Genomic DNA, 23070 nt, shown 5'->3' on the forward strand with positions numbered 1-23070 from the left:
AGACTCAGTGCAGCCAAATAAATAAATAAATATTTTAAAAAGAGAGTGGGAAGGAGGGAATTCATAGGCAGAAAAGGAGGAAAGGCCATGGCGAGGCAGGCTTAGAAAAATAAAAGGCGAGTTAGGAGAACAACTATGGGGAGGGGAAGTGGGCAGCAGGGCGGGAAGGGAGCGAGTTAGCCTGGGGCAAGAGCGGAGGCGGGGGTAGGGGGTGGCGACTGAGTGGCTAGCCCAGGCACTGGCCAGGCGGGCACCAGGCGGAGGAGGGAGGAGGAGGGTGGGGCTTGGCGAAGGGCAAAGGCGGGGCAAGACTTAAAAGGGAGATGACCCCAGCGGGTTGACACCGACCTCGACCTCCGACGCCTAGGGCCAGGGGACCCAACGAGGGAAAACAGGGAAGGGCCGCAGCTGAGGCCGTCCGCGGGCTCCGGACGCGGGCGCAGGGACTGGAGAGGGAGACCTCTGGGGGCTCCCGGCACCCTGCCACCATGTGCGAGCTGTACAGCAAGCAAGAGACCCTGGCTCTGAGGAGAAAACACATCGGGTAAGGGCTCCCCAGCCCAGAAGAGAGGCGCAGAGAGTGGGAATCACCAGGTCACCAGCGCAGGGAGCGGAGAGCTGAAGCGGGGCCGGGAGCTGGCTGGCTGGGGTCCCGCGGGGAGCGGGACCTGCCGCTTGCCCGCCGCACCTGCGTGCACGCGCCGCCGCCCGCGCCCCAGGGGGGCTCCCTTGCAGCCGAGTCCCGGGTGATCCCCGCGCTCTGCAGCCCGCGGCGAGGCTGAGGGCTGCGGGCTGGCTGGGGGAATTGACCATGAGGGTTGATAGCCACTGAAGAACACCGTTCCAGGGCTGGGCTCTGGAAGGGGAGAAGGGTAGTTCTCCGCCACGCTCACCTACTCGAAAGTTTTCCATAAGTATGAACTCTGAAATATTTTTGACGATGGCTATGAAAACTAATTCTGACAACTTTTGTTGAAAGCGAACTCTTCCTTCTTGCACGCTTCGTTAAGAAGTGAAAGGTTAATCTAGCCAGTGGAGGCGGGGGGTGGGGGGGGGGGTGGGAAGCGTGGACACTTTTTAAAGGGTAAGATGCCCTTACTCACCTTGGTCTCCCCAGATGTGCCCGCACTACAACGTAAAGATGCAGGGTTCTCTCGGGTCTATTTTCGTTTTGCTCACATTAATAGTATAAACGACTTGGTGAGTGAGCGTACAGGACCCATACTTAAGTCAGACCTGGGCTCTGGTCCTAGAAGAGTGTTCAGTTACCTTGTGATCTCTGTCACATTAAATTCCTCTTCTATGAAAGTCTGAGTGGCAAGGTGGGAAGTACATTAACAAAAAGGCAAGGTCAAGTCCACAGTTTTCAGCCCACATTCATAAGGAAGAATTTTTCTGGATTTTAACTTGTAGTTAATAAACTAACAACTGAATTTGAACCAATAAGAAATTCTCATTAGTTTCATTTTAGCTGATGACACTTAATTTTAGGTATTTTAAAAATTTTATTACTTATTCACAATAATTACAGTACTTTCTAAACTGTTGTGTATCAGTTTAATACGTAACTATTTACCCTCTAAACTACTCTAGTGCACATGGGAACATGTTTTCTGTGCATGCAAAGCCACCAAAATAAAACGATATTTTGGGAGCTTTTCTAGTGGTCCAGTGATTAGGACTCCTTGCTTCAAATGCAGGGAGTTTGGGTTCAATCCTGGTTGGGGAACTAGGATCCCACATTTCCTCATGGCATGACCAAAATAAAATAAATAAATAAATAAAAATAATAATAATATATTTTGTTTAGTTTCTAAACATCCATGGAGCCAAGATCAGAAATGTTTGTAATGTTTTCATGTTGCTAAAACTTGTACTCCAGACAGCCACCAAGTAACCATAAATAGGGATGACATTTTATTAGACTCAAAAGAGTGGGTTAAAAGGTTAGAATAATAATTGGATCGTATTATTTAAGAATGGAAAATCCATTTGCTGCAGAACAAGAACCAATTAAAAGACATGAAAATGATCTGTAAAATCTCCTGCACACTATTTAACACTAAGTTATTTGTAGTAGCTTTTAGTGCTATTCATTTCTTTACAAGTAGGTTTGAGGGAGAGATTAGATGACAAGCAAGCTCTATTTTGGGCAATGGCATAAGACAGTCTTTTTTTTCTTCCAATTTTATTGGTATGTAATTGACATACGGCACTGTATTAAGTTTGAGTTTCACAGCATAACGATTTGACTTACATCATGAAATGACTATCACAGTTAAGTTTGGTGAACATCCATCATCCCATTAATACAAAATTTAAGAAATAGAAAATCCCCTAGGATTTGCTTTCTTAACAACTTTCGTATAAAACATACAGCAGTGTTATAATCAATCATGTTAAAAGGTAAGACGCCCTTATCATGTTGTACATGATACTTATTTACCTTAGTACTTATTTACCTTATAAATGGGAGTTTGCGCCTTTTGACTATACTCATCTGATTTCCCTGCCTCCCAGCTCTTCCCAAGGAGTGTAATCTCTTTTTTTCTATGAGTTTATTTTGAAGCATGATTCACCTACAACACTGTGTTAATTCCTACTATACAATATAGCGATTCAATATTTCCATACATTTCAATTTGGTCACTGTGGTAAATCTAGTTACAATCAAGACAAAAATCTGCTTCCAAATTCTGGTTTTCTCTCTTATTGGCTTGAACCAAGCTTCTTAATTTTTCTGTGCCTGTTTTCTCACCTATAAAAGTGAGAATGATGATAACTCCTATTATATTATTGTTGGAAGGATTAAATGAGATAATATTTGTAATAGCTATCAGTTCTTAATATATAGGAAGGCTCAAAAAAAAATTTTTTTTTTCCTAGTTGAACAAAATTTCCCAAAGGAAAATTAGTTCTTGGTTTGTGTAATTAGAGCTGTCAGAGTTGATCCATGGGCCTCTAAAAGGTATTGTCAGATCGTGGCAAATTTAATATAACAAGCATAAGAAATGTGAGCAATGTCACGGATGGGGGGTTAAGGTAAAAGTTTCCAGGCTAATATGAAATTAAAAAAAAAAAAATGTCACCTAGGTTGTGTTTTCCCTTTCTTTTATGTAATTGTAATTTTCCACCCATCGTGACCTTGACCGAGAAGGGCAAACACTGAGCAGTCCTACCAGACCAAAGTGTTTCCTTTCATTATTTCTAGGCCTTCATGCAAAGTTTTCTTTGCTGCGGATCCCATCAAAATAGTGCGAGCCCAGCGGCAGTACATGTTTGACGAGAAAGGTGACCAGTACTTGGATTGCATCAACAACGTTGCCCATGGTAATGTGCTGTCTTTGTTGTGCCTTGAAGGATACATTTATGGATTAAGGCAGCCTTGGCACCATTGATATTTGTCCCAGGATTTGCAGTGGCTGCAGTTCCTCGGCTGAACAGGGCCCTTAGTCCTAGGCTGGGAAAAGCTAGAACAAAATCTGGGAGAGGAACAGGATCAACTTTTCTTTTTTTTTGCTTCAGAATCTGCCTCACTTCCCAGGCATTTCGAATTGTAACTCATTTTGAGGACTTTTGTCTTTTAAATTTTAGTGGGACACTGCCACCCAGAAGTGGTCAAAGCTGCCCAGAAACAGATGGAACTACTAAATACAAATTCTCGATTCCTCCACGACAACATTGTTGAGTATGCCAAGCGCCTCTCAGCAACCCTGCCGGACAGACTCTCTGTTTGCTATTTTACAAATTCAGGGTAGGTTTCAAGGTTTTTCCAGCCATCCCCATTCCCATGAATCTCCTTGTTTCCTCTCTCACACGTCTTTTCTATTTTGATTGCTGGTGGAGTAGGAATACCTAAACAGGTTGCCTGAGACTCTTACTAATGACCCTGCATGGGGGACCTGATGTCCTGGTTCTTTCACTTGGGCCCACCAGCTCCTTGTAGATAAGATACCTTACATTGTGTTCCAAGGCTCTTGATGTAGCCTGTAAGTGCAGTCCCATGATTAACATGTGCGAGTCACTCAAGACTTTTTACTACCATGCTTCTTTGGTGATAGATGGGGAAGGTGCACCAGTAGGGATCCCTAAACATTTCCCCAGCACAAACACAAAGGAGGAAGGAATAAATTCAAGTGAATAGATGTGTTACAACTTTTAAATTCTGTAAATTCAGATGGTTGTATCCCATTCTGTTGAATATTATGCAGACATTAAAAAGTATGTTTTGGGGGGAACTCCCTGGCAGCCCGGTGGTTAGGACTTCAAGCTTCCACTTCAGAGAGCCTGGGTTTGATTCCTGGTCAGGGAACTAAGATCCCACAAGCCGGGAAGTGCAGCAAAAAAAAAAAGTATGTTTTTGAAAATACGTGTTTATAGACAGGTGAAAAGCTTACCTATTAGGAGGAAAGCTGTCTATACAACACAGACTCTTATTTTTTAAATGATATATATGTACATATATACTAAAACTAAAAGAGATTCTGTGATTCCTTTTCTTTCTGGCCATGCCTGAGGCTTGTGGAATCTTAGTTCCCCACCAGGGATTGAACCCAGCCCCCTCCAGTAGAAACTCGGAGTCTTAACCATCGGACTGCCAGGGGGCTTCCACACTTCTCTTTTCAATGAGGTATTCTAAAACCCAATTTATAACCAGAAAATTGTTCTTTTTTTTTTTCCTTTGTAAAGAATTAAGACATGTTAGGATCTAATTTGTTGTTTTAAAGCATTCTTGCCTTCAGTGAATTAAATAGCGTAGTAGTATTTGACTTTCCCTTCCAAAGAATCCTATGCTGTCAAAGAATGATTAGCCTTAAAGAGCACTGTCACCAAAGACTGGAGGTAACAGAGCCTGGAATAGTATTCATACAAAGAACATTCTGGAAGTTAACCAGGCTTCAGTCAACACTGGCTCTACCTCTTCGTAGCTGTGAGAACTTATCCTTGTTACTTAACCTCTCTGAGCCTTCACCCATAAAAAGATGACAATACTTGCCTTGAAGAGTAGTTATGAGAATCAGTATAAGTAAAACAGTATAATACCTGGCGCATGATAAACATGCCACAAAAGATTACTTTTCCACCTGTGTCTGAGTAGTATATCTAGACTCTCTACAGCAGATAGAAAGATTACGATCTTCATTTTTTAAAGTCTCATTTATCCATCGATCTACTTATTTTTGGCAATGCTGGGTCTTCGTTGCAGCTTGGAGTTTTCTCTAGTTGAAGCGAGCGGGGCTGCTCTCCAAGTTGTGGTATGTGGGCTTCTCACTGGTGGCTTCTCTTGTTGCATAGCATGAGCTCCAGGTACACGGGCTTCAGTAGTTGCCGCAAGTGGGCTCAGTAGTTGTGGCCCATGGGCTTAGCTGCTCCTTAGCCTGCGGGATGGAGAAGGAATGGCAACCCACTCCAGTGTTCTTGCCTGGAGAATCCCAGGGACGGGGAGGACTGGTGGGCTGCTGTCTCTGGGGTCGCACAGAGTCGGACACGACTGAAGCGACTTAGCAGCAGCAGCAGCACGTGGGATCTTCCTGGGCCAGGGGTTGAACCCCTGTCTCCTGCACCGGCAGGAGGATTCTTTACCATTGAGCCACCAGGGAAGCCCTGATCTTCATTTTCCAGATAAGAAACTAATCAAGTATTAGGTCAGCACAACACGGTTCAGCCTCCCTCCGGTTAGTGGGACCTTAGACTCCGATTCCTCCCATTGAGATCACACTTAATATAGGTTTCTTGGGCTCCTCAAACTTAGTCACCTATGATATGGCTGAATGGGGCCAGAATTTGAAATAAGCAGTATATCCTTAATTTGTGCTGAGTTTCCACGTGCGTCTCATTCTTTTTTGAAGACATCTGGGGAACTTAGGAGGATGATGTGAGATGGCTGGCTGGGCAAGATTGAGGGGGAAAAGAGGACCTCAACTTATTTATTTATGCAGTTCTGTGTAGTTGAAATCCTCAACTTTGAAAATAGCATTTCAAAGGATTTTTAAAGAGCTTATGTCACATTGCTCCTCTCTCTCTACTATCTTAATAGATCGGAAGCCAATGACTTAGCCTTACGCCTGGCTCGGCAGTTCAGAGGCCACCAAGATGTGATCACTCTTGACCAGTAAGTCTTGGATACGAAACTTCTCAGCAGAAAGGTCCTTCCGAGATGAAAACACATTGATCCTATCTACACTAATACCAGAAGTAGGTACAGAGGAGGCTGGATGGCACAAGGATTTTTTTTTTTTTATTATGTTTAAGATTTCAAGGCCAACTCTGGCCTAGAGAACACTTAATTCTTTCCAAGCACCTGGAGGCTCTTTTGGGTCCTGTGGTCATGGTCTCATGGGCTTTGTATGAATTAGAATTTACTTTCACACATTAACTATTTACTGAGCCACTGCAATGTGATTATCTATGTAATTGATTTAAAAGACAGTAATTTAGAGCAAATTTTAATGACTACAAGCAGCCAAGTTTAAAAAAAAAAGGGGGGGGGCGGTTTTGGCTACATTGTACAGCATGCAGGATCTTAGTTCCCCCACCAGAAATCAAACCCAGACTTCCTGCATTGGGAGCAGAAGTCTTACCTACTGGACTGCCAGAGAAGTCCCAAATTCATTACAATTTGACAACTTCTATCTTAAATGAGATTTTTTTTTTTAATTGTTTCTGCCTGCCCACCCCACTAATCTCACACACAGGGTTGAACTGAACATGCACCTCATTTCTTGCCCATCTATAGGCTTCTCTTGTTTTATGTGTTGGTTGATGTAGTCATTCTCTATTGTGACTGCAGCAAATTATCACAAACAGTGGTTTAAGCAACATGAATTTATTCTCTTACAGTTCTGGAGGTCAGATGTCCAAAATGGGCCTCACTGGGCTGCAAGTTAGGTGGCAGTAGGGCTGCAGTCCTAGAGACTCTAGGGGGAAATGTGTTGCCTTGCCTCCAGCTTCTAGAGGCTGCCTGCCTTGCTTGGCTTTGGGCCCCTTCATCCACCTTCAGAGCCAGCCATGCCATCACTCCAGCCCCTGCTTCCATCACATCCCTGTCTCTGACCACCATCCCCCTGCCACCTTCTTTCACTTATAAAGACTCTTGTAATAACATTGGCCCCTCCAGGATTATCACTCCATTTCATGATGCTTAATCACATCTGCAAGGTCCCCTTTGCCATGTAACATATTCTCAGGTTCTGAGGATTAGAACGTGGGCATTTTTGGGGAGGGCAGGCATGATGCTGCCTATCGCAGAATGGACACTGACTGCTCTCTATGCCCAGCTACCACAGGCAGCACTGCAGTAAGCACCCTTAGACATGTGCCCTTATGGACCTTTCTGAGGATCTCTTAGGAATAAGCACCCAGAAACAGGATTGCTAGGCCATAGGGATACTGTAAACATTATTGATTTGACTAAATGCTGTCAGGTCGGTCTCCAGAGTGGTTGAAACACTCTACCCAGTGCATGAAATGTTCCATTTCCCCATATCCTGGGCAAAGCCTGAGAGGATTGTGCCTTTTTTTCCTTTAATAGTTTCTGGTCTAATAAGTATAAAATAATATCAATGTTGTTTGTATTTGCAATTTTCTAATTATGAGATTGAGTATCTCTTCATATGCTTATTGTACATTTGTGACTCCCCTTCTGAGAATTAGCTTCACTGGTGGCTCAGATGGTAAAGAATCTGCCTGCAATGAGAGAGGCCGGGTTCGATCCCTGGATTGGGACGATCTCTTGGAAAAAGAAATGGTAACCCACTCCAGTATTTTTGCCTGGAGAATCCAATGGACAGAGGAGCCTGGCGGGCTATAGTCCATGGGGTTGCAAAGAGTCAGACACAACTAAGCGACTGACCCACTTTTTTTCGAGAATTATCTGCTTATATTCTTTACCCAGTTTTTCTACTGGGATTCCCATCCTTGTTTTTGTGGTTGCATGCATAGACTGGATCAGAAGATCTCAGCCTGGACTGTGTTTTAGAAATACCTGGGGAAATGTTCTTTTTATAGTGCCAGTCAGTGCCCAGGCCCCACCCCAGACCAGTTAAAGAGAGTCTCTAGAGGCAGAGTCCAGAAACCAAGTTTCCCAAGTGATTCTTTATGCACACAGACCATTATGGAAGTTAGCCTCTTTTATTTGAGACATTACAAATATTTTTTCCCAATCTATCACCTGCCTTTTAACTTTGTCTATGACATCCATCTACCCAAAAAAATTTTGATTGAATCCAAGAGTTTGCATTTTCTTCCTATGGTTTGGTTTTCTAAGTTTTGTTAAAATCTTTCCCCCATACATACCCATCACCATCCCTCAGATCACAAAGATGCTCTTCATTTTCTTCTACTGTCTGTAACTGCTCCTCAATTAACTCCACCTAGAGGCCATTGTGTTGCCATTTACGTATGGCTGAGCTTGCTTCTGTCCCAGTCATAACTTTGTTCTTATTCCAATACCATACTAATTTCATTGCTATCGCTTTGTAGGATGTTTTAATCTATGGTAGAGGAAGTACTCCCTCTTTGCTTTATCTATTCATGGGCCTTTTATAATTTCCAGAGAGAGACAGAGCCTGTTATGTGCTGGCACAGAAAGAGAGATATCAACATTTGATCTACTGTGTGTGTGCACGCGCTCAGACACTTAGTCATGCCCGACTCTTTGCAACCCCATGGAGATTCTCCAGATAAGAATACTGGAGTGGGATGCCATTTCCTCCTCCAGGGGATCTTCCCAACCCAGGGATCAAACCCCTGTCTCTTATGTCTCCTGCATGAACAGGCAGATTCTTTACCACCATCACCACCTGGGAAGCCCTTATAACTTCCAGTCTCCTGATTATATATATCTTGGAAGAAAAAAACATTCAGGGAAATAGCATAGCCACCTGATTTTAAGTGAAAGAAAGGAATTTTACAACCTTAGGAAGAACTAAGTTCGATCACCTCTCAACCTTAGTTCTTTTTGAAAAAACCGCCTATTCCTTACCAATTTGCATTTGTTCAAAATGTGCTATTGGACATCCTTTAGAAACCATCCTAAACAGAAACACAGCCCATTTTATGATATAAATTTGTTAAAATTTACTAGAATATAACTATAAAATGCATTTAAAGAATACGTACATCTGATATTTCTCATGAAACTAGAGAAAATAATATTTTATACTTAATCTAATTTAGCAGAGCTAATACAAGCCAAAGAAATTAAGCTTTTTTCTGGCTAAAAACTGCCTACAAGGATACATACTTGGCTTTCTATGTGTTTTATTGCCTGAATCAGGAGAGCTGGACAAATTAATGGCCAGTCCTACCATGAAAAATAGGATTCCATATAGTTAAATCTGGCACCAATGTTGAGATTCTCCCTGGATGATACGCAATACTATTTTTCACATCCTGGAAGAGCATCCTGCTTTGAATGATGTTGGTTACCATTCCTTTTTGTTTCAGCGCTTACCACGGTCACCTATCATCTTTAATTGAGATCAGTCCATATAAATTTCAAAAGGGCAAAGATGTCAAGAAAGAATTTGTGCATGTGGTAAGTATCTTGGAATTCAAGAATCAGAATGTTACTACTGGAAGAGTGCCCAGTGATAATCCAGACCAATCTTTGCATTGAAATGAAACCACGAAAAAGGAAACCAAGATACAGAGCTGTTATATGACTTGCTAAAAGTCAGAGAGCTAATGACAAGATGTGGGTTAAAATCCATTGATGCGTACCATACAAATCAGTACAGTGGTAGTGACAGCTGTTATTCACAGCTCTTATTTTATTTTTCTTGCCCCTGGATCTTCAATTACTTTTTCTATCACTGAAGCCAATTTGAAACTCAGAATTGCATCAGGTGTGTATGACTGTCTTAAAATTACTCTATGCTAAATTATTATGTAAATTTATTAAGTCAAATAAATATTAAATGAAAGAAAATAAAGAAACCAAGTTGTTGAAGCAGTAAAACTCATTTGGCCTAATTAAGGATCAGTGGACATTTTTAAGAGAATCATGAATACATTTTTTCAAAATTTTAAGATCTGAAATTACTCCTAAAGCACTCTGAATTTCTGAATGATTACAATTTGCTATATAGTTGGTAAGTGCTGGTTTATTTTCTTCTTCTTTTTTAAAAATATTTCTTGGCCTCATCAGACAGCACATAGAATCTTAGTTCACCTACCAGAGATCGAACCCATACCTCCTGCTTTGGAAAAGCTCAGAGTCTTAACCACTGGACCACCAGGGAGGTCCCTATTTTCTACATAGAACAGTTAGTACAGTTTCCATTCATTGAAATTTTCAAATAACATAATCACATTTGTTGTTTGAATTGCCCCTTATGTGATCAGGGATGCAATTTTGACTTCCAAGGGCCTAGAAGTAAATCCAAGCTCCTGTTCACAATGCAAAGATTTCAAGTGTCACTGAATTCAGAAATGTTAAGGAAAAAGAGCAGAAGAACCTCGAGTCACATAAATCCATAGGTCACCTTTCTATTATGCTCTTGTGGGGAAATACCCTTTCTTAAAAGCTCATTTGTCCAGGAGAAAGATCATGAGAAACTGTTATATCTTTTGATGTTTTCAGGCACCAGCTCCAGATACTTACAGAGGAAAATACAGAGAAGACCATGTAGACCCGGCCAGTGCTTATGCAGATGAAGTGAAGAAAATTATTGACGAAGCTCATAACAGCGGAAGGAAGGTTTGTATTTGCAGCTTTGGAAACACGTTAACATCTTTCATAAAATAGATTGAAATTATCACGATACACTAGAGAGGTGGAAAAGGATTAGACGGCAAATCCTTTCTGTCCTTCTCTGGTTACATTTTCACTTAGTTCATATATCAAAAAATGCATTATTGTAGTCATGCCTCTAAGACTATTTTTATTTATCCTGGAAATGTAATTATTGTACCTGTTTCAGAACTGGTGGTCAGATTCTAACCTTCCCAGTGGGATGCAGACTGTGGTGCAAAGGGATAGGAGGAGAGAATTAAGAAAGGTGATAGCCCATGGACAGAACATTCCAAATGAGAGTAACATGAGGGGCTAACATAAGGTGAAGAGGCAGGGTAGCCCCAGGGCCTCAGGATCAATGCAGGCTCCTGGACCCTGGGAGCCTTAGTTTTCCCTAGGATTGGTTCAGCTTTCCTGAAGGTGCTGAGCCTGGGTAAGACCAAGCAGGAAAATGCTCTTCCAATCTGTGTCTGCACTTTTTTTTTTTAATCTTCATTGAATTTATTACAATATTTCTTCTGTTTCATGTTTTAGTGTTTTATTTTGTTTTGTTTGGCTGAAAAGCATGTGGAATCTTAGCTCCCTCCCTGGGGATAGAACCCTCACTCCCTGTATTGGAAGGTGAAGTCCCAGCCACTGGACTGCCAGGGACATCCCCGGGTCTGCACTTCTAAAACAAACCAAAATCCTACCGAGTAGGAAGAGCTTTTGTTTTCTCAGCCTTCACTCTACCATCTTCCACCTTCAGCCTAATGTTAAATTCTCAACCCACGTAGGGGTTACTTACATGAAGTTTTAATGTGATTTGACATATGCTTTGCCTTTAAATTGATTTATGGCATCAATATGGCAATTTAAAAAACTTAGTAATTGAGAGAAAAATGAAGACTTTGTGTTTTCCAGTTCAAGTATTTTTATCTTAATGACTGGAGAGTCATTTGCCTTTCTTAGCTATTTTCTTCTTTTTCTTCCTAACCCATTCATTTTTCATATCTTAAAAGAGGTAGTCTAGAGTAGAACCTTGGTTCCCTTGTATGTTTGTTTTTAATTGAAGTATAGTTGATGGCTTGACTTCTTATCTCATACTATTTCCATGCTTCCTCTGAATTTAGTGATTTTTTTATTCTCCTTTCTTAGCCTCTAGACCATTTCCTCTGCAGGTCTATGGTGAATTGCCTATGTTGGTCAAGTTGTAAGCCTGGTTTAGGGCAAGAACCAGAAAGAGAGCCCAGTAACTAAGGTCTGTGACCACAGGTCACCTTCTCACCTCCCTGGTGAAAAGTCCAGACTCGGGCAGTCCTAATTCAACAAGTTGAGTAAATAGGCATTACAGTGTATGTTTGCAACCTGGGTGATTTTGTAGAGGCTCGTATCAAAGACTGATCAAGATATCCGTCTTATTCAGTTGATCCTACTGCAAACACTGCATTTAAATTAATTATGGAGAGATGGAAGGCACCTTTTCCACCATTTCTAGTGGTAGTTTCATAAGAAACCTAAAATTTCAGAAACTAATGCTTCAGATCACTTGTTTTTCCAGCATGAACATCTTTTCTTTTTAATCAAATGGCCAATTTGCCTCTTGCCAGGGGTCCATTCCCAACCATGTTTAAGTCACCCTCTCTATAAGAAGTCCTTTTTTTTTTAGGGGGTACGGGAGGGGGACCGAATGGACTTTGACCCCATCTTCTCTTGTATAGATTGCTGCCTTTATTGCTGAATCCATGCAGAGTTGTGGCGGACAAATAATTCCTCCAGCAGGCTACTTCCAGAAAGTGGCAGAGTATGTACTTGGGCATCTTTGGTCAAACAGAAGGAACTGTGACAGTTCCGCAGGGTCATCTGGTTGTTCGCGAAGTATGGAAGTACTTCCCATTGTTGTTTAGTAGCTGAGTCATGTCAAACTTTTTGGCGACCAACTGTAGCCCACCAAGCTCCTCTGTCCATGGGATTTCCCAGGCAAGAATCCTGGAGTGGGTTGTCATTTCCTTCTCTAGGGGATCTTCCCAACCCAGGGATCGAACTCAAGTCTCCTGCACTGGCAGGCAGGTTCTTTACTGCTGAGCCACCAGGGACTAGATGGTAAATAGCCACTTGGGAGTGCCTGCCGCCCAGGACTCCTGGAACTCCTCACCTTCCAAGATCCCAGCTAATAAAGGGTTTGAACACAGTCTAGCCGGGGGGTCCTTGTGGGCTCTGCCCCACTTTACCCACCCGGCATCCTCTCTGATTGATTGGTGTCCAAGCTTTGCTGATTAGTAAAAAGTTGAAGACTAACTCTGCTAACATTACTTTTTGTTCACTTTTTTCTCTTGCCACTTAAAATACTGCAGTAGAGCTTACTTTAAGCAGCACAAACCCAAACAACATAAACTATATCTTATCTGGAAATGACGTGATTATATTTCAAAGGCAATGACATCACATAGATGTCATTGGGGATTTGAGCACTGAAATGTTTTTAACAAAGATTACAGACTTCAGGTTAACACCATTCTTTTTAAGTCCTCAATAATCCGAATCTTGAAGGGAGGATATGGGGGCTGTCAGTGACCTGAAGGCATCATGCTGCCCTTTTGCTTTTCAGATATGTCCGTGGAGCAGGAGGTGTGTTTATAGCTGATGAAGTTCAAGTAGGCTTTGGCCGAGTCGGGAAACATTTCTGGAGTTTCCAAATGTTTGGCGAAGACTTCGTTCCAGACATAGTCACAATGGGAAAACCAATGGGCAATGGGCACCCAATGGCATGCGTGGTAACAACCAAAGAAATTGCAGAAGCCTTCAGTGCCTCTGGGATGGAGTATTTCAACACGGTAAATTTTGACCTCCCACTTTAATGCTAAGAGGGAAAAATTCTGTGTGTTCTTACATTTCTTTCCAATGTAATAAAGAATAAATCTCACTGTTGCCAGCTAATGACCCCAGAACCGAAGCCAGACTTTGATCTAACCATATTTTATTCTGTTTGGCACAATCCTCCTTGTATTTTTTATTGTATCTTTCCCCTTTCTAAAATGTTCCTATTGATTGTTCCAGTGATAGATGGATGCCCTGGTAAACTCTAGAGGTTATGATATTTCATTAACAGATGATATGATCTTTTTTTGTTTGTATCACACTTAAATTCTCAAAACACATCTGAAGTGTTTAGATGATTCAGTACTATAAATATTATATGGCTGTCATAGGAGATACTAACTAAATTTCTATCTTTGGGAAATTTTATTTCCTTGATTTTGCCCCCAAAAGTTGTAAAATTCTCAAGTTTGGAAAGACTGTTATAGTTTGTGCAGTATGTGTAATAGGACTTGTTGCAGCTAAAACTCAGAATCAAAATCTAGGAACATAAATTATTTGGAGAAAATGTCATTTTTTGGCTTTTTTTTTTTTTTCACACAGATATTCAAGTGCTGCAATCCACATCCTTCTAACTAAACCACACTCTGAAATCCTTAATTCCCAACACAATATCTGTGTTTGGTTTGGATGAATTTATACATTCTCCAGTAGTCCTTCATACCAGTTATGTAGCATATATATAATTTAGAATTATATTCTCAATCCTGAATGAATAGAATTATGCTATATTCTAAACTTAAAAAACTAATATCACAAGGGAAAATTTTATTGAAATTATATCTTTACTTGCTTAAATATGAGCCAGATTTCTCATAGATGAAGCAACAGCATGAATTCAACTAGTCTGTTTTCTCATTTATCTTTTTTCTGCAGTATGGAGGAAATCCAGTATCTTCTGCTGTTGGTTTGGCCGTCCTGGATGTAATAAAAAATGAAGATCTTCAAGGAAATGCCACAAGAGTAGGGAATTATCTTACTGAGTTACTGAATAAGCAGAAGACTAAACATACTTTGATAGGAGACATCAGGTATGTTTATCAAGGAATTGTAGTTATTTGTATGTCCAAATGAATATTGGTGAGCTTATAAATTTAAAATAAATTACACAAAACCAAATCTAGAAAACACTGAAAAAACGTTTTTCATTCAGTACCCAGATATATCACTTTTAACTTTTGGGTATATATCTTTCCTGACTTACACTTTTTTAAAAAAAAATTAAGCCAGGATAATTTCAACAGCTAGAAGGTGAAAAGAAGAACCTTAAAGTAACTCTATATGATCTATGAAAAAATAATTTAAATGACATCTAAGAAACATCACTATTTTTCATATATGTATTTATCATCATTGATGTAATATGAAACTAAATAGTATAAGATTGTTTTTAAGCCTTTTTTTTTTTTTTTGCAATTATGTGATGAAAAAAAAAACTGGATTACAAAAACTAATTTCAGAAACTAAGGAGTCCTGTGGACACTGGATTGGTATCATGGATTAATTAGAACTAGTAACAACTACCTTTAAAGAGACTCATATTCAGCCTCAAATCAAACTTGAGTTTGACAACTGTGTTAATTTTTTGTGACAATGTGGTGCTTGATAGAGTATATGTCAAGTTTCCTTTCTTTATCTCCCTCAGGGGCGTTGGCCTTTTTATTGGGATTGACTTAGTGAAGGACCATCAGCAAAGGACCCCCGCCACAGCAGAAGCTCAGCACATCATCTACAAGTAAACCACCCCTCACCTGTTTGGTATCTCAGCTTGAATGCTGTCCACCCTCTTGAATGTTTTTACTTCCTCTCTTCTCCCTGAATATGGAAAGTTTAAGACTCTTGCAATTACAAACATGACTTCTTTCATGCATATACTAAATTGCTGTCTGTTCACATCATTCTGAAATCATCTTAGTTATTGCTTGTATGCACTCACATGTATTTCCTGCACTAATTAGGATGAAAGAAAAGCGAGTGCTTCTCAGTGCCGACGGACCTCACAGAAACGTCCTTAAAATAAAACCACCTATGTGCTTCACTGAGGAAGATGCCAAGTTTATGGTGGAACAACTTGATGGTATTCTAACAGGTCTGTCCACAGATCTTTAAATAAGATGCCCCCCACAACTCCATCCTGGTCATACATGACAGTGCATCTTGCTGTCCATGGTAGAAGTGAAGGAGGGTGGAAATGACTGTATAAATTTATATTATCATTTATTTTCACTTTAAAAAAATAATTGCATGTCTTCATTGTACCACAAACCATAGATGTTGCAGTGTAAGAGTCTTTGAGCTTTATACCCTGAAAATACTTGAAATGTTGTTAATAAAACTTATAGGCTATAGGTTAACAGTTATTTGCTATTCCCTGACTCATTTGACTTTGTGCTTCACTTACTGCAATTTCATTTTTGAGGATTTGTTCATCATTCAGAATTATAGCCTGTCATAGGAATTAATCTTTTTTGACCTCTGTTAAATAATGAGGTTGGGCTTCCCAAGTGGTGGTGGTGGTGCTGCTGCTGCTAAGTCGCTTCAGTCGTGTCCAACTCTGTGTGACCCCATAGATGGCAGCCCACCAGGCTCCCCCATCCCTGGGATTCTCCAGGCAAGAACACTGGAGTGGGTTGCCATTTCCTTCTCCAATGCATGAAAGTGAAAAGTGAAAGTGAAGTCGCTCAGTAGTGTCCGACTCCTAGCGACCCCATGGACTGCAGCCCACCAGGCTCCTCCATCCATGGGATTTTCCAGGCAAGAGTACTGGAGTGGGGTGCCATTGCCTTCTCCCCAGGTGGTGCTAGTGGTTAAGAATTCACCTGCCAATGTAGGAGACACAAGAGATGCAGGTTTGATCCCTAAGTTGGGAAGATCCCCTGAATTAGGAAGTGGCAATCACTTGCCTGGAGAATCGCAATGGACAGAGGAGCCTGGTGGGCTACCATCCATGGGGTCACAAAGAGTTGGACACAATTGAGTGACCGAGCATACACATTAAATAATTAGGTTAATTTATTTTTCATAAATTGAGATTAGCTAAGTAAGGGAGCAATGTAAAACCATACTGAAAAACATAAAGCCCTTTCAAATGTTGGAGCTTTTAGGTATATTAAAGATTTTACTTCTCTGCTCCCACTCAGCCTCTTGGGGTTGGGATAAGGCTGATAAGCCAGGAATCAGTGCAGTATACAAAATAGATCATTAATATTGGAAAGTTGAGAGGCAGCCCCAAGTTATTTGTAACACAGTCACTGTCTTTGGACTAAGAGACTCCCAAACCTGGCCAGCAGTCCTCACACACCTGTTTCCTCTGGTCCCTTGAAGGCCAGGTGGATCAGAGTACATGTTGGGACAAATGTCACTATTACTTAAAATTCAGCTCAGAGCCTGAACATTTTTAGCAGTGGGTCTGGACAATTCTTTTAACAATGTGAATGAGACGGAGCTAATGCAGGCTGAGAGTCGTGTGTAATGGTGAAATGCTGCAAAAAAGTTGAAGAGAAGTGATTTTAAAACACGTGGACCTCTCTATTTTTCTCTAGTAAGAGTATCCCTATAGTTACCAAAATGGGTTTTTTGTTTTTCTTAAGGATTTTTTTAAATGTCTTATATTTATGTTTTATGTTTTTTTTCCATCTTATCTACCTTGATGAAGGTTTAGAAGAAGCCACTGGAGCTGAAACTGAGAGTGGCATCTCTAAGAATACTCCTTGCAGAACCAAGGTAAGAGTCACTTGCTTAATATTTAAGGGAAAAGTTTAAAATTGGAGAATAAAAAGGAATGCAAATGTTTTAAAATTGTACAGTGACTTTTAGAACAAACCCACCTTTGCTACAGTTGGCTTACTGTTGCAATTCTGAGTGCACAATTAAATTCCAAGGCAAGTGTCATGCCACTTGACATCTATAAAAGCAAACAACCATTTTTACAGGGTCATTCCCATGCTGAAAATAATCATAATAACCTTCAGGCTTGCAAAGAGGGCCTTCAAAATATAGAGAGAGAGGATAGCAAATGTCCTGAGCTCCTTCCTGTTTTTCTGAGTGATGCTTGACACTGCTTCGAAGTCCCACATCCCACTTCTTAATCAACAAAAGCTTCAGCAGTGTGACTTCAAAATGCCAGAGTTCGATCGTCCATTAAATTAAAGTAGAAACTTCGACTGGCAACAGGGCCTGGGAACCGTCTCGCGCTGAGTGGCCTAGTTTTTGCATTTGATGTGCTGCCAGCAGAGGGCTTCCCCATTCTCTCCCCAGGCTCCCCAGGCTGTAAGAAAGGGCTCCCCAGGTCGGGAAACAGAAAGGCAAAACCTTGAGAGGCTCTGTTGCATAATCTGTTATTTGTTTATGACTTTGACGCATAAAGGAACCCTCGGTACCTCGAGTCCGCCTACACATCGAGTATAGTCAGAAAAGCCCTTTCCCTGAGTGAAAAGCATGAGGACCTTTGAATGAGGGCAAATGATCAGCTCACAGGGTGCTTCTGTTTCTTGGTGCAACACAAGCCAATGCTAGGGATCAGCTCCCCTCTGCTGTGTGAGAGTCGCATAGAGAGTCTGGGGCAGAATCACGGCTGTCTGAACCTAGCAAGTTTTGGAAAGTGCTCAGACCCTCAGTTGTGTCTGACTCTTTGCAACCCCATGGACTGTAGCCCACCAGGCTCTTCTGTCCGTCTTCTGGCAAGAATATTGTAGTGGCTTGCGATGCCCTCCTCCGGGGGATCTTACCAACCCAGAAATGGAACCAGTGTCTCTTTCGTCTCCTTCATTGGCAGGTGGATTCTTTACTACTAGCACCACCAGGAAGCCTATAAGCATTGAAAAGGAGCTTATTGAAAAGGGACTCTGAAAAAAGAGTTCCCCCACCAGAAATGCCACTGTGGAGCTGGCAAAGTTAGCATGCCTTTCTGAGTTTGGCTTGGACTCCCAGATTTTAGGTTGCTATTACATTTCTGGTGTCTGTGGAAGGTAGTAATCGGGGTTAGCGAGGAACAACGCCCTAACACAGCACTCCTGTGCTGTGCTGTGCTGCTTTTGTGTTCTCCCACACGCCGCATTCCTGTGGGGTCAGCTCTGCGGAGGCTGGAGGCTGGGCGCGTTAGCAGTGGGCTGCCCTCTGGAATTTGTTCGCTTGTCTTACAGATGCCCAAGGAAGCACAGTCAGAATTGCTCAGAGACAGCAGCCTGGAATCCAGAGAAAATCCCAGCCAAAAGAGAAATGGATTGTGCACAGATTCACTGCTCAGCAAGAGGCTCAGGACGTGAGAGATGAGCGTTTTACAAGATAAATGTCCGGAGTTACAGAGGATGAGTGCAGATAGTCCCTTCTGTTAAAGCTCTGTTGTACCCTCTGAAAGAAATGTTTGCATTTACTCAGAGGTATAAAGTCAGTGAGTCATAAGATTAATCCAAATGATAATCGAACCATGTCAAGACTATTAGTTCAGCATTTAGCCTATTAATTCCTTACTTGAGATTTCTGCAAGTACTTCCTTTATTCTACTCAATTTAAGCTTCAAATGAAATATTTATTAAGTTGACAGTTTTACTTCTGATGTTTTAATCTTTGACATGACAGAGTAAAGTACAGTAGGTTCCTGAACTTTGGAGACTTAGTGCCTTAAAATATTGAATTCTTTAATGATTTAATTTATAAATATTTATGGCTATAATAAAATAAAAGATGATAAGAACCAAAAAAAATTTTTTTTGACTAGAGAAGTATGTACTGTTCTTTCTCGGAGAATCATAGAGTTGGGTGGTAAAGTCAAAAGCCATTTGGGGAAAAATCACATAGCAAATGTGAAGAAGGGAATGAATAATCTGGACTCTTGTTGGGGAACTAGGTTAATCGTGATCCTCTGGGGATGAGGGCACAGGTGCAGAGGCCAGACAAGGAGTAGACACAGAAACACTTAAACATGGAGCTGGAGCAGTAGCCAGAGCACCACATTCACCTCGGCTCTGGCTAATCAGACTGTCATCTTGGCAAGTCACTTAGCTACTAGATGAGAAATTAACTTTGCAAGCAATCCTCTTCTCCTTCTCATCCAGCCTATCAACCCTGACACACAGAGAGATCTTCAAGAATCTCTTCCTTAAATGTGCAAGTGCCATGAGACTTGGAGGCTTGTGTGAGTACTGACCTGGAAGAAATTTGACTTTTAGCCTTGACTTCTTATTATTTCTCAATTGCCCTCCTAACAGTTATTAAGCTTTGTATGTTGGGTTTTTTTGGGGGGAAGCGTTCTTTGTTTTGGGGTTGTGCCTCATGACTTGTGGGATCTTAACTGCCCAACCAGGAATTGAACACTACTTGGGCCCTGGTAGTGTGGTAGTGGAAACACAGCACACTAACCACTGGACCGCCAGGGAATTCCCTGTGCATTGGTTTTTGTTCTATAAAGATGAGTTAAATAATTTTGCTATGGCCGTTTCATGATAGCTGAGAAAGATGTTGGGGGGGAAATTAAATGTAAAAAGCTTCCTTTATGAGTTGACCATAATAAAATGCTGTGAAAATGCAAGGTCTTGTTGTTAAAATAGTTTCGTCTCCTAAATGTATAATTGACTATGGGTCTGAGCTGGATTGCACCAAGATTGATTCCCAGGTAGAGAGGAGAAAGCATGAAGGTCTCTGTGGTTTGCTTCTATGAAACCAAGGTTAATTCCAAGACCGTTAGACCTTTTACAGCACAGGTCAGTACTCCTGGGAACACTCCTTGTGTGCTGAGAAAGTACTTGTCTCCTTGAAAGAAACTGTTTCCGTCTCTGCCGCCTTGGCCACCCTGCTCATGTGCCATTATGCCTATTGTGGGGGTGGCTAATGTCCAAGTGTCTGATGTCAACCGGCCAAGTCATTTTGTCTATTTGGTTGTTCAGCCTTCTTCTGTTAGTGGATGCTTTTTGGTGGACATGAACATGTGACACAGAAAATCTTAACCTGTGGTTTTTATTCCATATATTCATTCATATGCCTCTTCCCAACACCTCCTTTTGCCACACACTTTCTAATTCTTTCAGGCTCCTGACCAGCCATGCAACCACTCCCCAGTGCTCATGATTTCACATATATGCTTGCTTTTTTTTCCCCACGGGACATTGAAGACCAGGTGCACCTTTCAAAGTTCTAGCACTGGGAAGATCTTCCCTGGCCGAGTGTGCCAAGCACTGGGCCATCATTCACTTTACTGAAGTGATAGATCCCTGATTCTTCATAGGGTTTACTGCTGCTGCTAAGTCACTTCAGTCGTGTCCGACTCTGTGCGACCCCAGAGACGGCAGCCCACCAGGCTTCCCTGTCCCTGGGATTCTCCAGGCAAGAACACTGGAGTGGGTTGCCATTTCCTTCTCCAATGCAGGAAAGTGAAAAGTGAAAGTGAAGTCGCTCAGTCGTGTCCGACTCTAGCGACCCCATGGACTGCAGCCTACCAGGTTCCTCCGTCCATGGGATTTTCTAGGCAAAAGTACTGGAGTGGGGTGCCATTGCCTTCTCTGCTTCATAGGGTTTATCTCCCACCATCTCAAGCAAACGTGTCTTACTGAGGCTTCCAGCAGATCAGCTGCCTCTCTTTCTACAGCATGATCTCTTCTTACTAACTGCTCATCAGAGAGTCCAGTCTTCTCTTTAAGGAATTACTTTTACTATGTATTTTTTTAAATTAATTTATTTTTTTAATTGAAGGATAACTATTTTCTTAAGCCACCTTATATTATCACTTGGCATTCGCTGTTAATTTCCTTCACATCTGTAGTCATTTGTTTTGTTATATTGTTGTTGTTATATTTTAATTTTTTCTATATATTTTCCCCAAGTTTTTATTTTGAAACCTTTTAAACTTTCAGGAAAGTTTCATATATTTCATGTAGCCTTCACTGGGATTCATCAGTTGTTCATATTTTGCTCCACTTACTTTCCTGTCTGTGTGCCTACACATGTACTTTTTGGCTTTGACTAAGCCATTTGGGCCATTGGGAATTTAATTGCTGGCATAAAGACAATTTACCCTGAATATTTCACTTTTATCTTTCCCCAAAACAAGGGCATTCTCCTACAAGTCAATTATTACATTAGGGGCATTTAATATTAGTTTATAATAATATTTAATATATAATTGATATTCACATTTTTAATTATGTCAGTAGTGTCCTTTGTAGCTTTTTTTTTTTAATTCAGAATTCTTTTTGGCTGAGATGTACAGCACATCTCAGATGCGGGATCTTAGTTCCCCAACCAGGGATCAAATCCCCTCCACCTGTGGTGGAAGCAGAGACTTTACCACTAGACCATCAGGGAAGTCCCCCAAATTTAGAATTCTATCAAAGATTCTTCACAGCATTTAGTTGTCACTTCTGTTTAGTCTCTTTTCACCTAGAATGCTTCAACCAGTTAGACATTTAGAAGAATGTCTCAGTTTGAATTTATATAATATTCCTCATGATTAAATTCAGGTTAAACATTTTTGGCCAAAAAAACAAAAAATTACATAGGTGATGTATACAGATTAATTTTCAAATGTGAAACTAAACTGAAATCAACCCAATTTGGTCATAATCCATTATTTTGTATATGTATGTATATACATATAGATTACATACAGGATAATCTATTCTATATATAGTATGTATATATGTATATACGCAAAAATCCTAAACAAAATTCTAGCAAACTAAACCCATACTCATTAAGAGCCAATGTGCAGGACTTCCCTGGTGGCTCAGTTGTAAAGAATTTGTGAGCCGATGCAGGAGATATTGAGTTCGATCCCTAGTCAGGAAAGATCCCACATGCAGTGGAGCAACAGTCCATGAGCCACAACTGTTGAGGCTGTGCTCTAGACCCTGGGAACTGCAGCTATGAGCCCATGCTCCACAATTACTGAAGCCCTTGTGCCCCAGAGTCCTGCTCTGCATCAAGAGAAGCCACTGCAAGCAAGAGGAGCCCCTGCTTGCCACAACTAGAGAAAACTTCGACTCAGCTCATCTCAGCCAAAAACAAATGCATATATTAACATATATAGAAAAACCAATATGCAATATTGACTGGGATTTTTACCCTCTTCCTTATCAACACAAAGGGCTTCCCCAGTGGCTCAGTGGTAAAGAATCCACCTGCAAAGCAGGAGACACAGGAGACACAGGCTCCATCCCTGGGTCAGGAAGATCCCCCGGAGGAGGAAATGGTAACTCTTTCCAGTATTCTTGCCTGGAAAATCCCATGGATAGGGGAACCTGGCTGGCTACAGTCGATGCAGTTGCAAAGAGTTGAACCCAACTGAAGCAACTGAGCTCACAGGCACGATCAATGAAAAGACTTTAGAATATTTTTATTTTATTTATCTCCCTCTGATGTTACTATTTTGAATTTTAAATCTGTAATTTTAGGCATATATATATATGTATTGTTTAATATGTATGCTTTTTATTGTTCTCCATTTCTTCGTTCCATTTCGAATTATTTTCCCTATTTTCTTGAAG

The 23070-nt window shown here is 41.2% G+C and overlaps 1 protein-coding gene across 1 annotated transcript; it reads left to right on the forward strand.

Annotated features, from left to right (window-relative positions):
• Positions 1 to 321: 321 nt before the first annotated feature.
• On the forward strand, positions 322 to 20120 carry ETNPPL (ethanolamine-phosphate phospho-lyase). The gene is made up of 13 exons (XM_027543863.1): positions 322 to 544; positions 3212 to 3330; positions 3595 to 3754; positions 6038 to 6112; positions 9448 to 9538; positions 10586 to 10702; positions 12439 to 12521; positions 13326 to 13551; positions 14471 to 14625; positions 15240 to 15329; positions 15553 to 15683; positions 17250 to 17317; positions 18736 to 20120. The coding sequence occupies exons 1-13, from the start codon at positions 489 to 491 to the stop codon at positions 18856 to 18858; spliced, it is 1494 nt and encodes a 497-aa protein (XP_027399664.1). The 5' UTR covers positions 322 to 488; the 3' UTR covers positions 18859 to 20120.
• The last annotated feature ends 2950 nt before the right edge of the window (positions 20121 to 23070 follow it).

Source organism: Bos indicus x Bos taurus, chromosome 6, assembly GCF_003369695.1.
Source record: "Bos indicus x Bos taurus breed Angus x Brahman F1 hybrid chromosome 6, Bos_hybrid_MaternalHap_v2.0, whole genome shotgun sequence".
NCBI classification, from domain to species: domain Eukaryota; kingdom Metazoa; phylum Chordata; class Mammalia; order Artiodactyla; family Bovidae; genus Bos; species Bos indicus x Bos taurus.

What these genes read in the sequence shown, in the direction of transcription:
- ETNPPL (XM_027543863.1), top strand. Translation starts at nt 489, where the DNA reads ATGTGCGAGCTGTACAGCAAGCAAGAGACCCTGGCTCTGAGGAGAAAA. An exon ending in CTGAGGAGAAAACACATCGG is followed by an intron (nt 545 to 3,211) that starts GTAAGGGCTCCC and finishes CATTATTTCTAG; the next exon opens with GCCTTCATGCAAAGTTTTCT. An exon ending in ATACTCCTTGCAGAACCAAG is followed by an intron (nt 17,318 to 18,735) that starts GTAAGAGTCACT and finishes CTTGTCTTACAG; the next exon opens with ATGCCCAAGGAAGCACAGTC.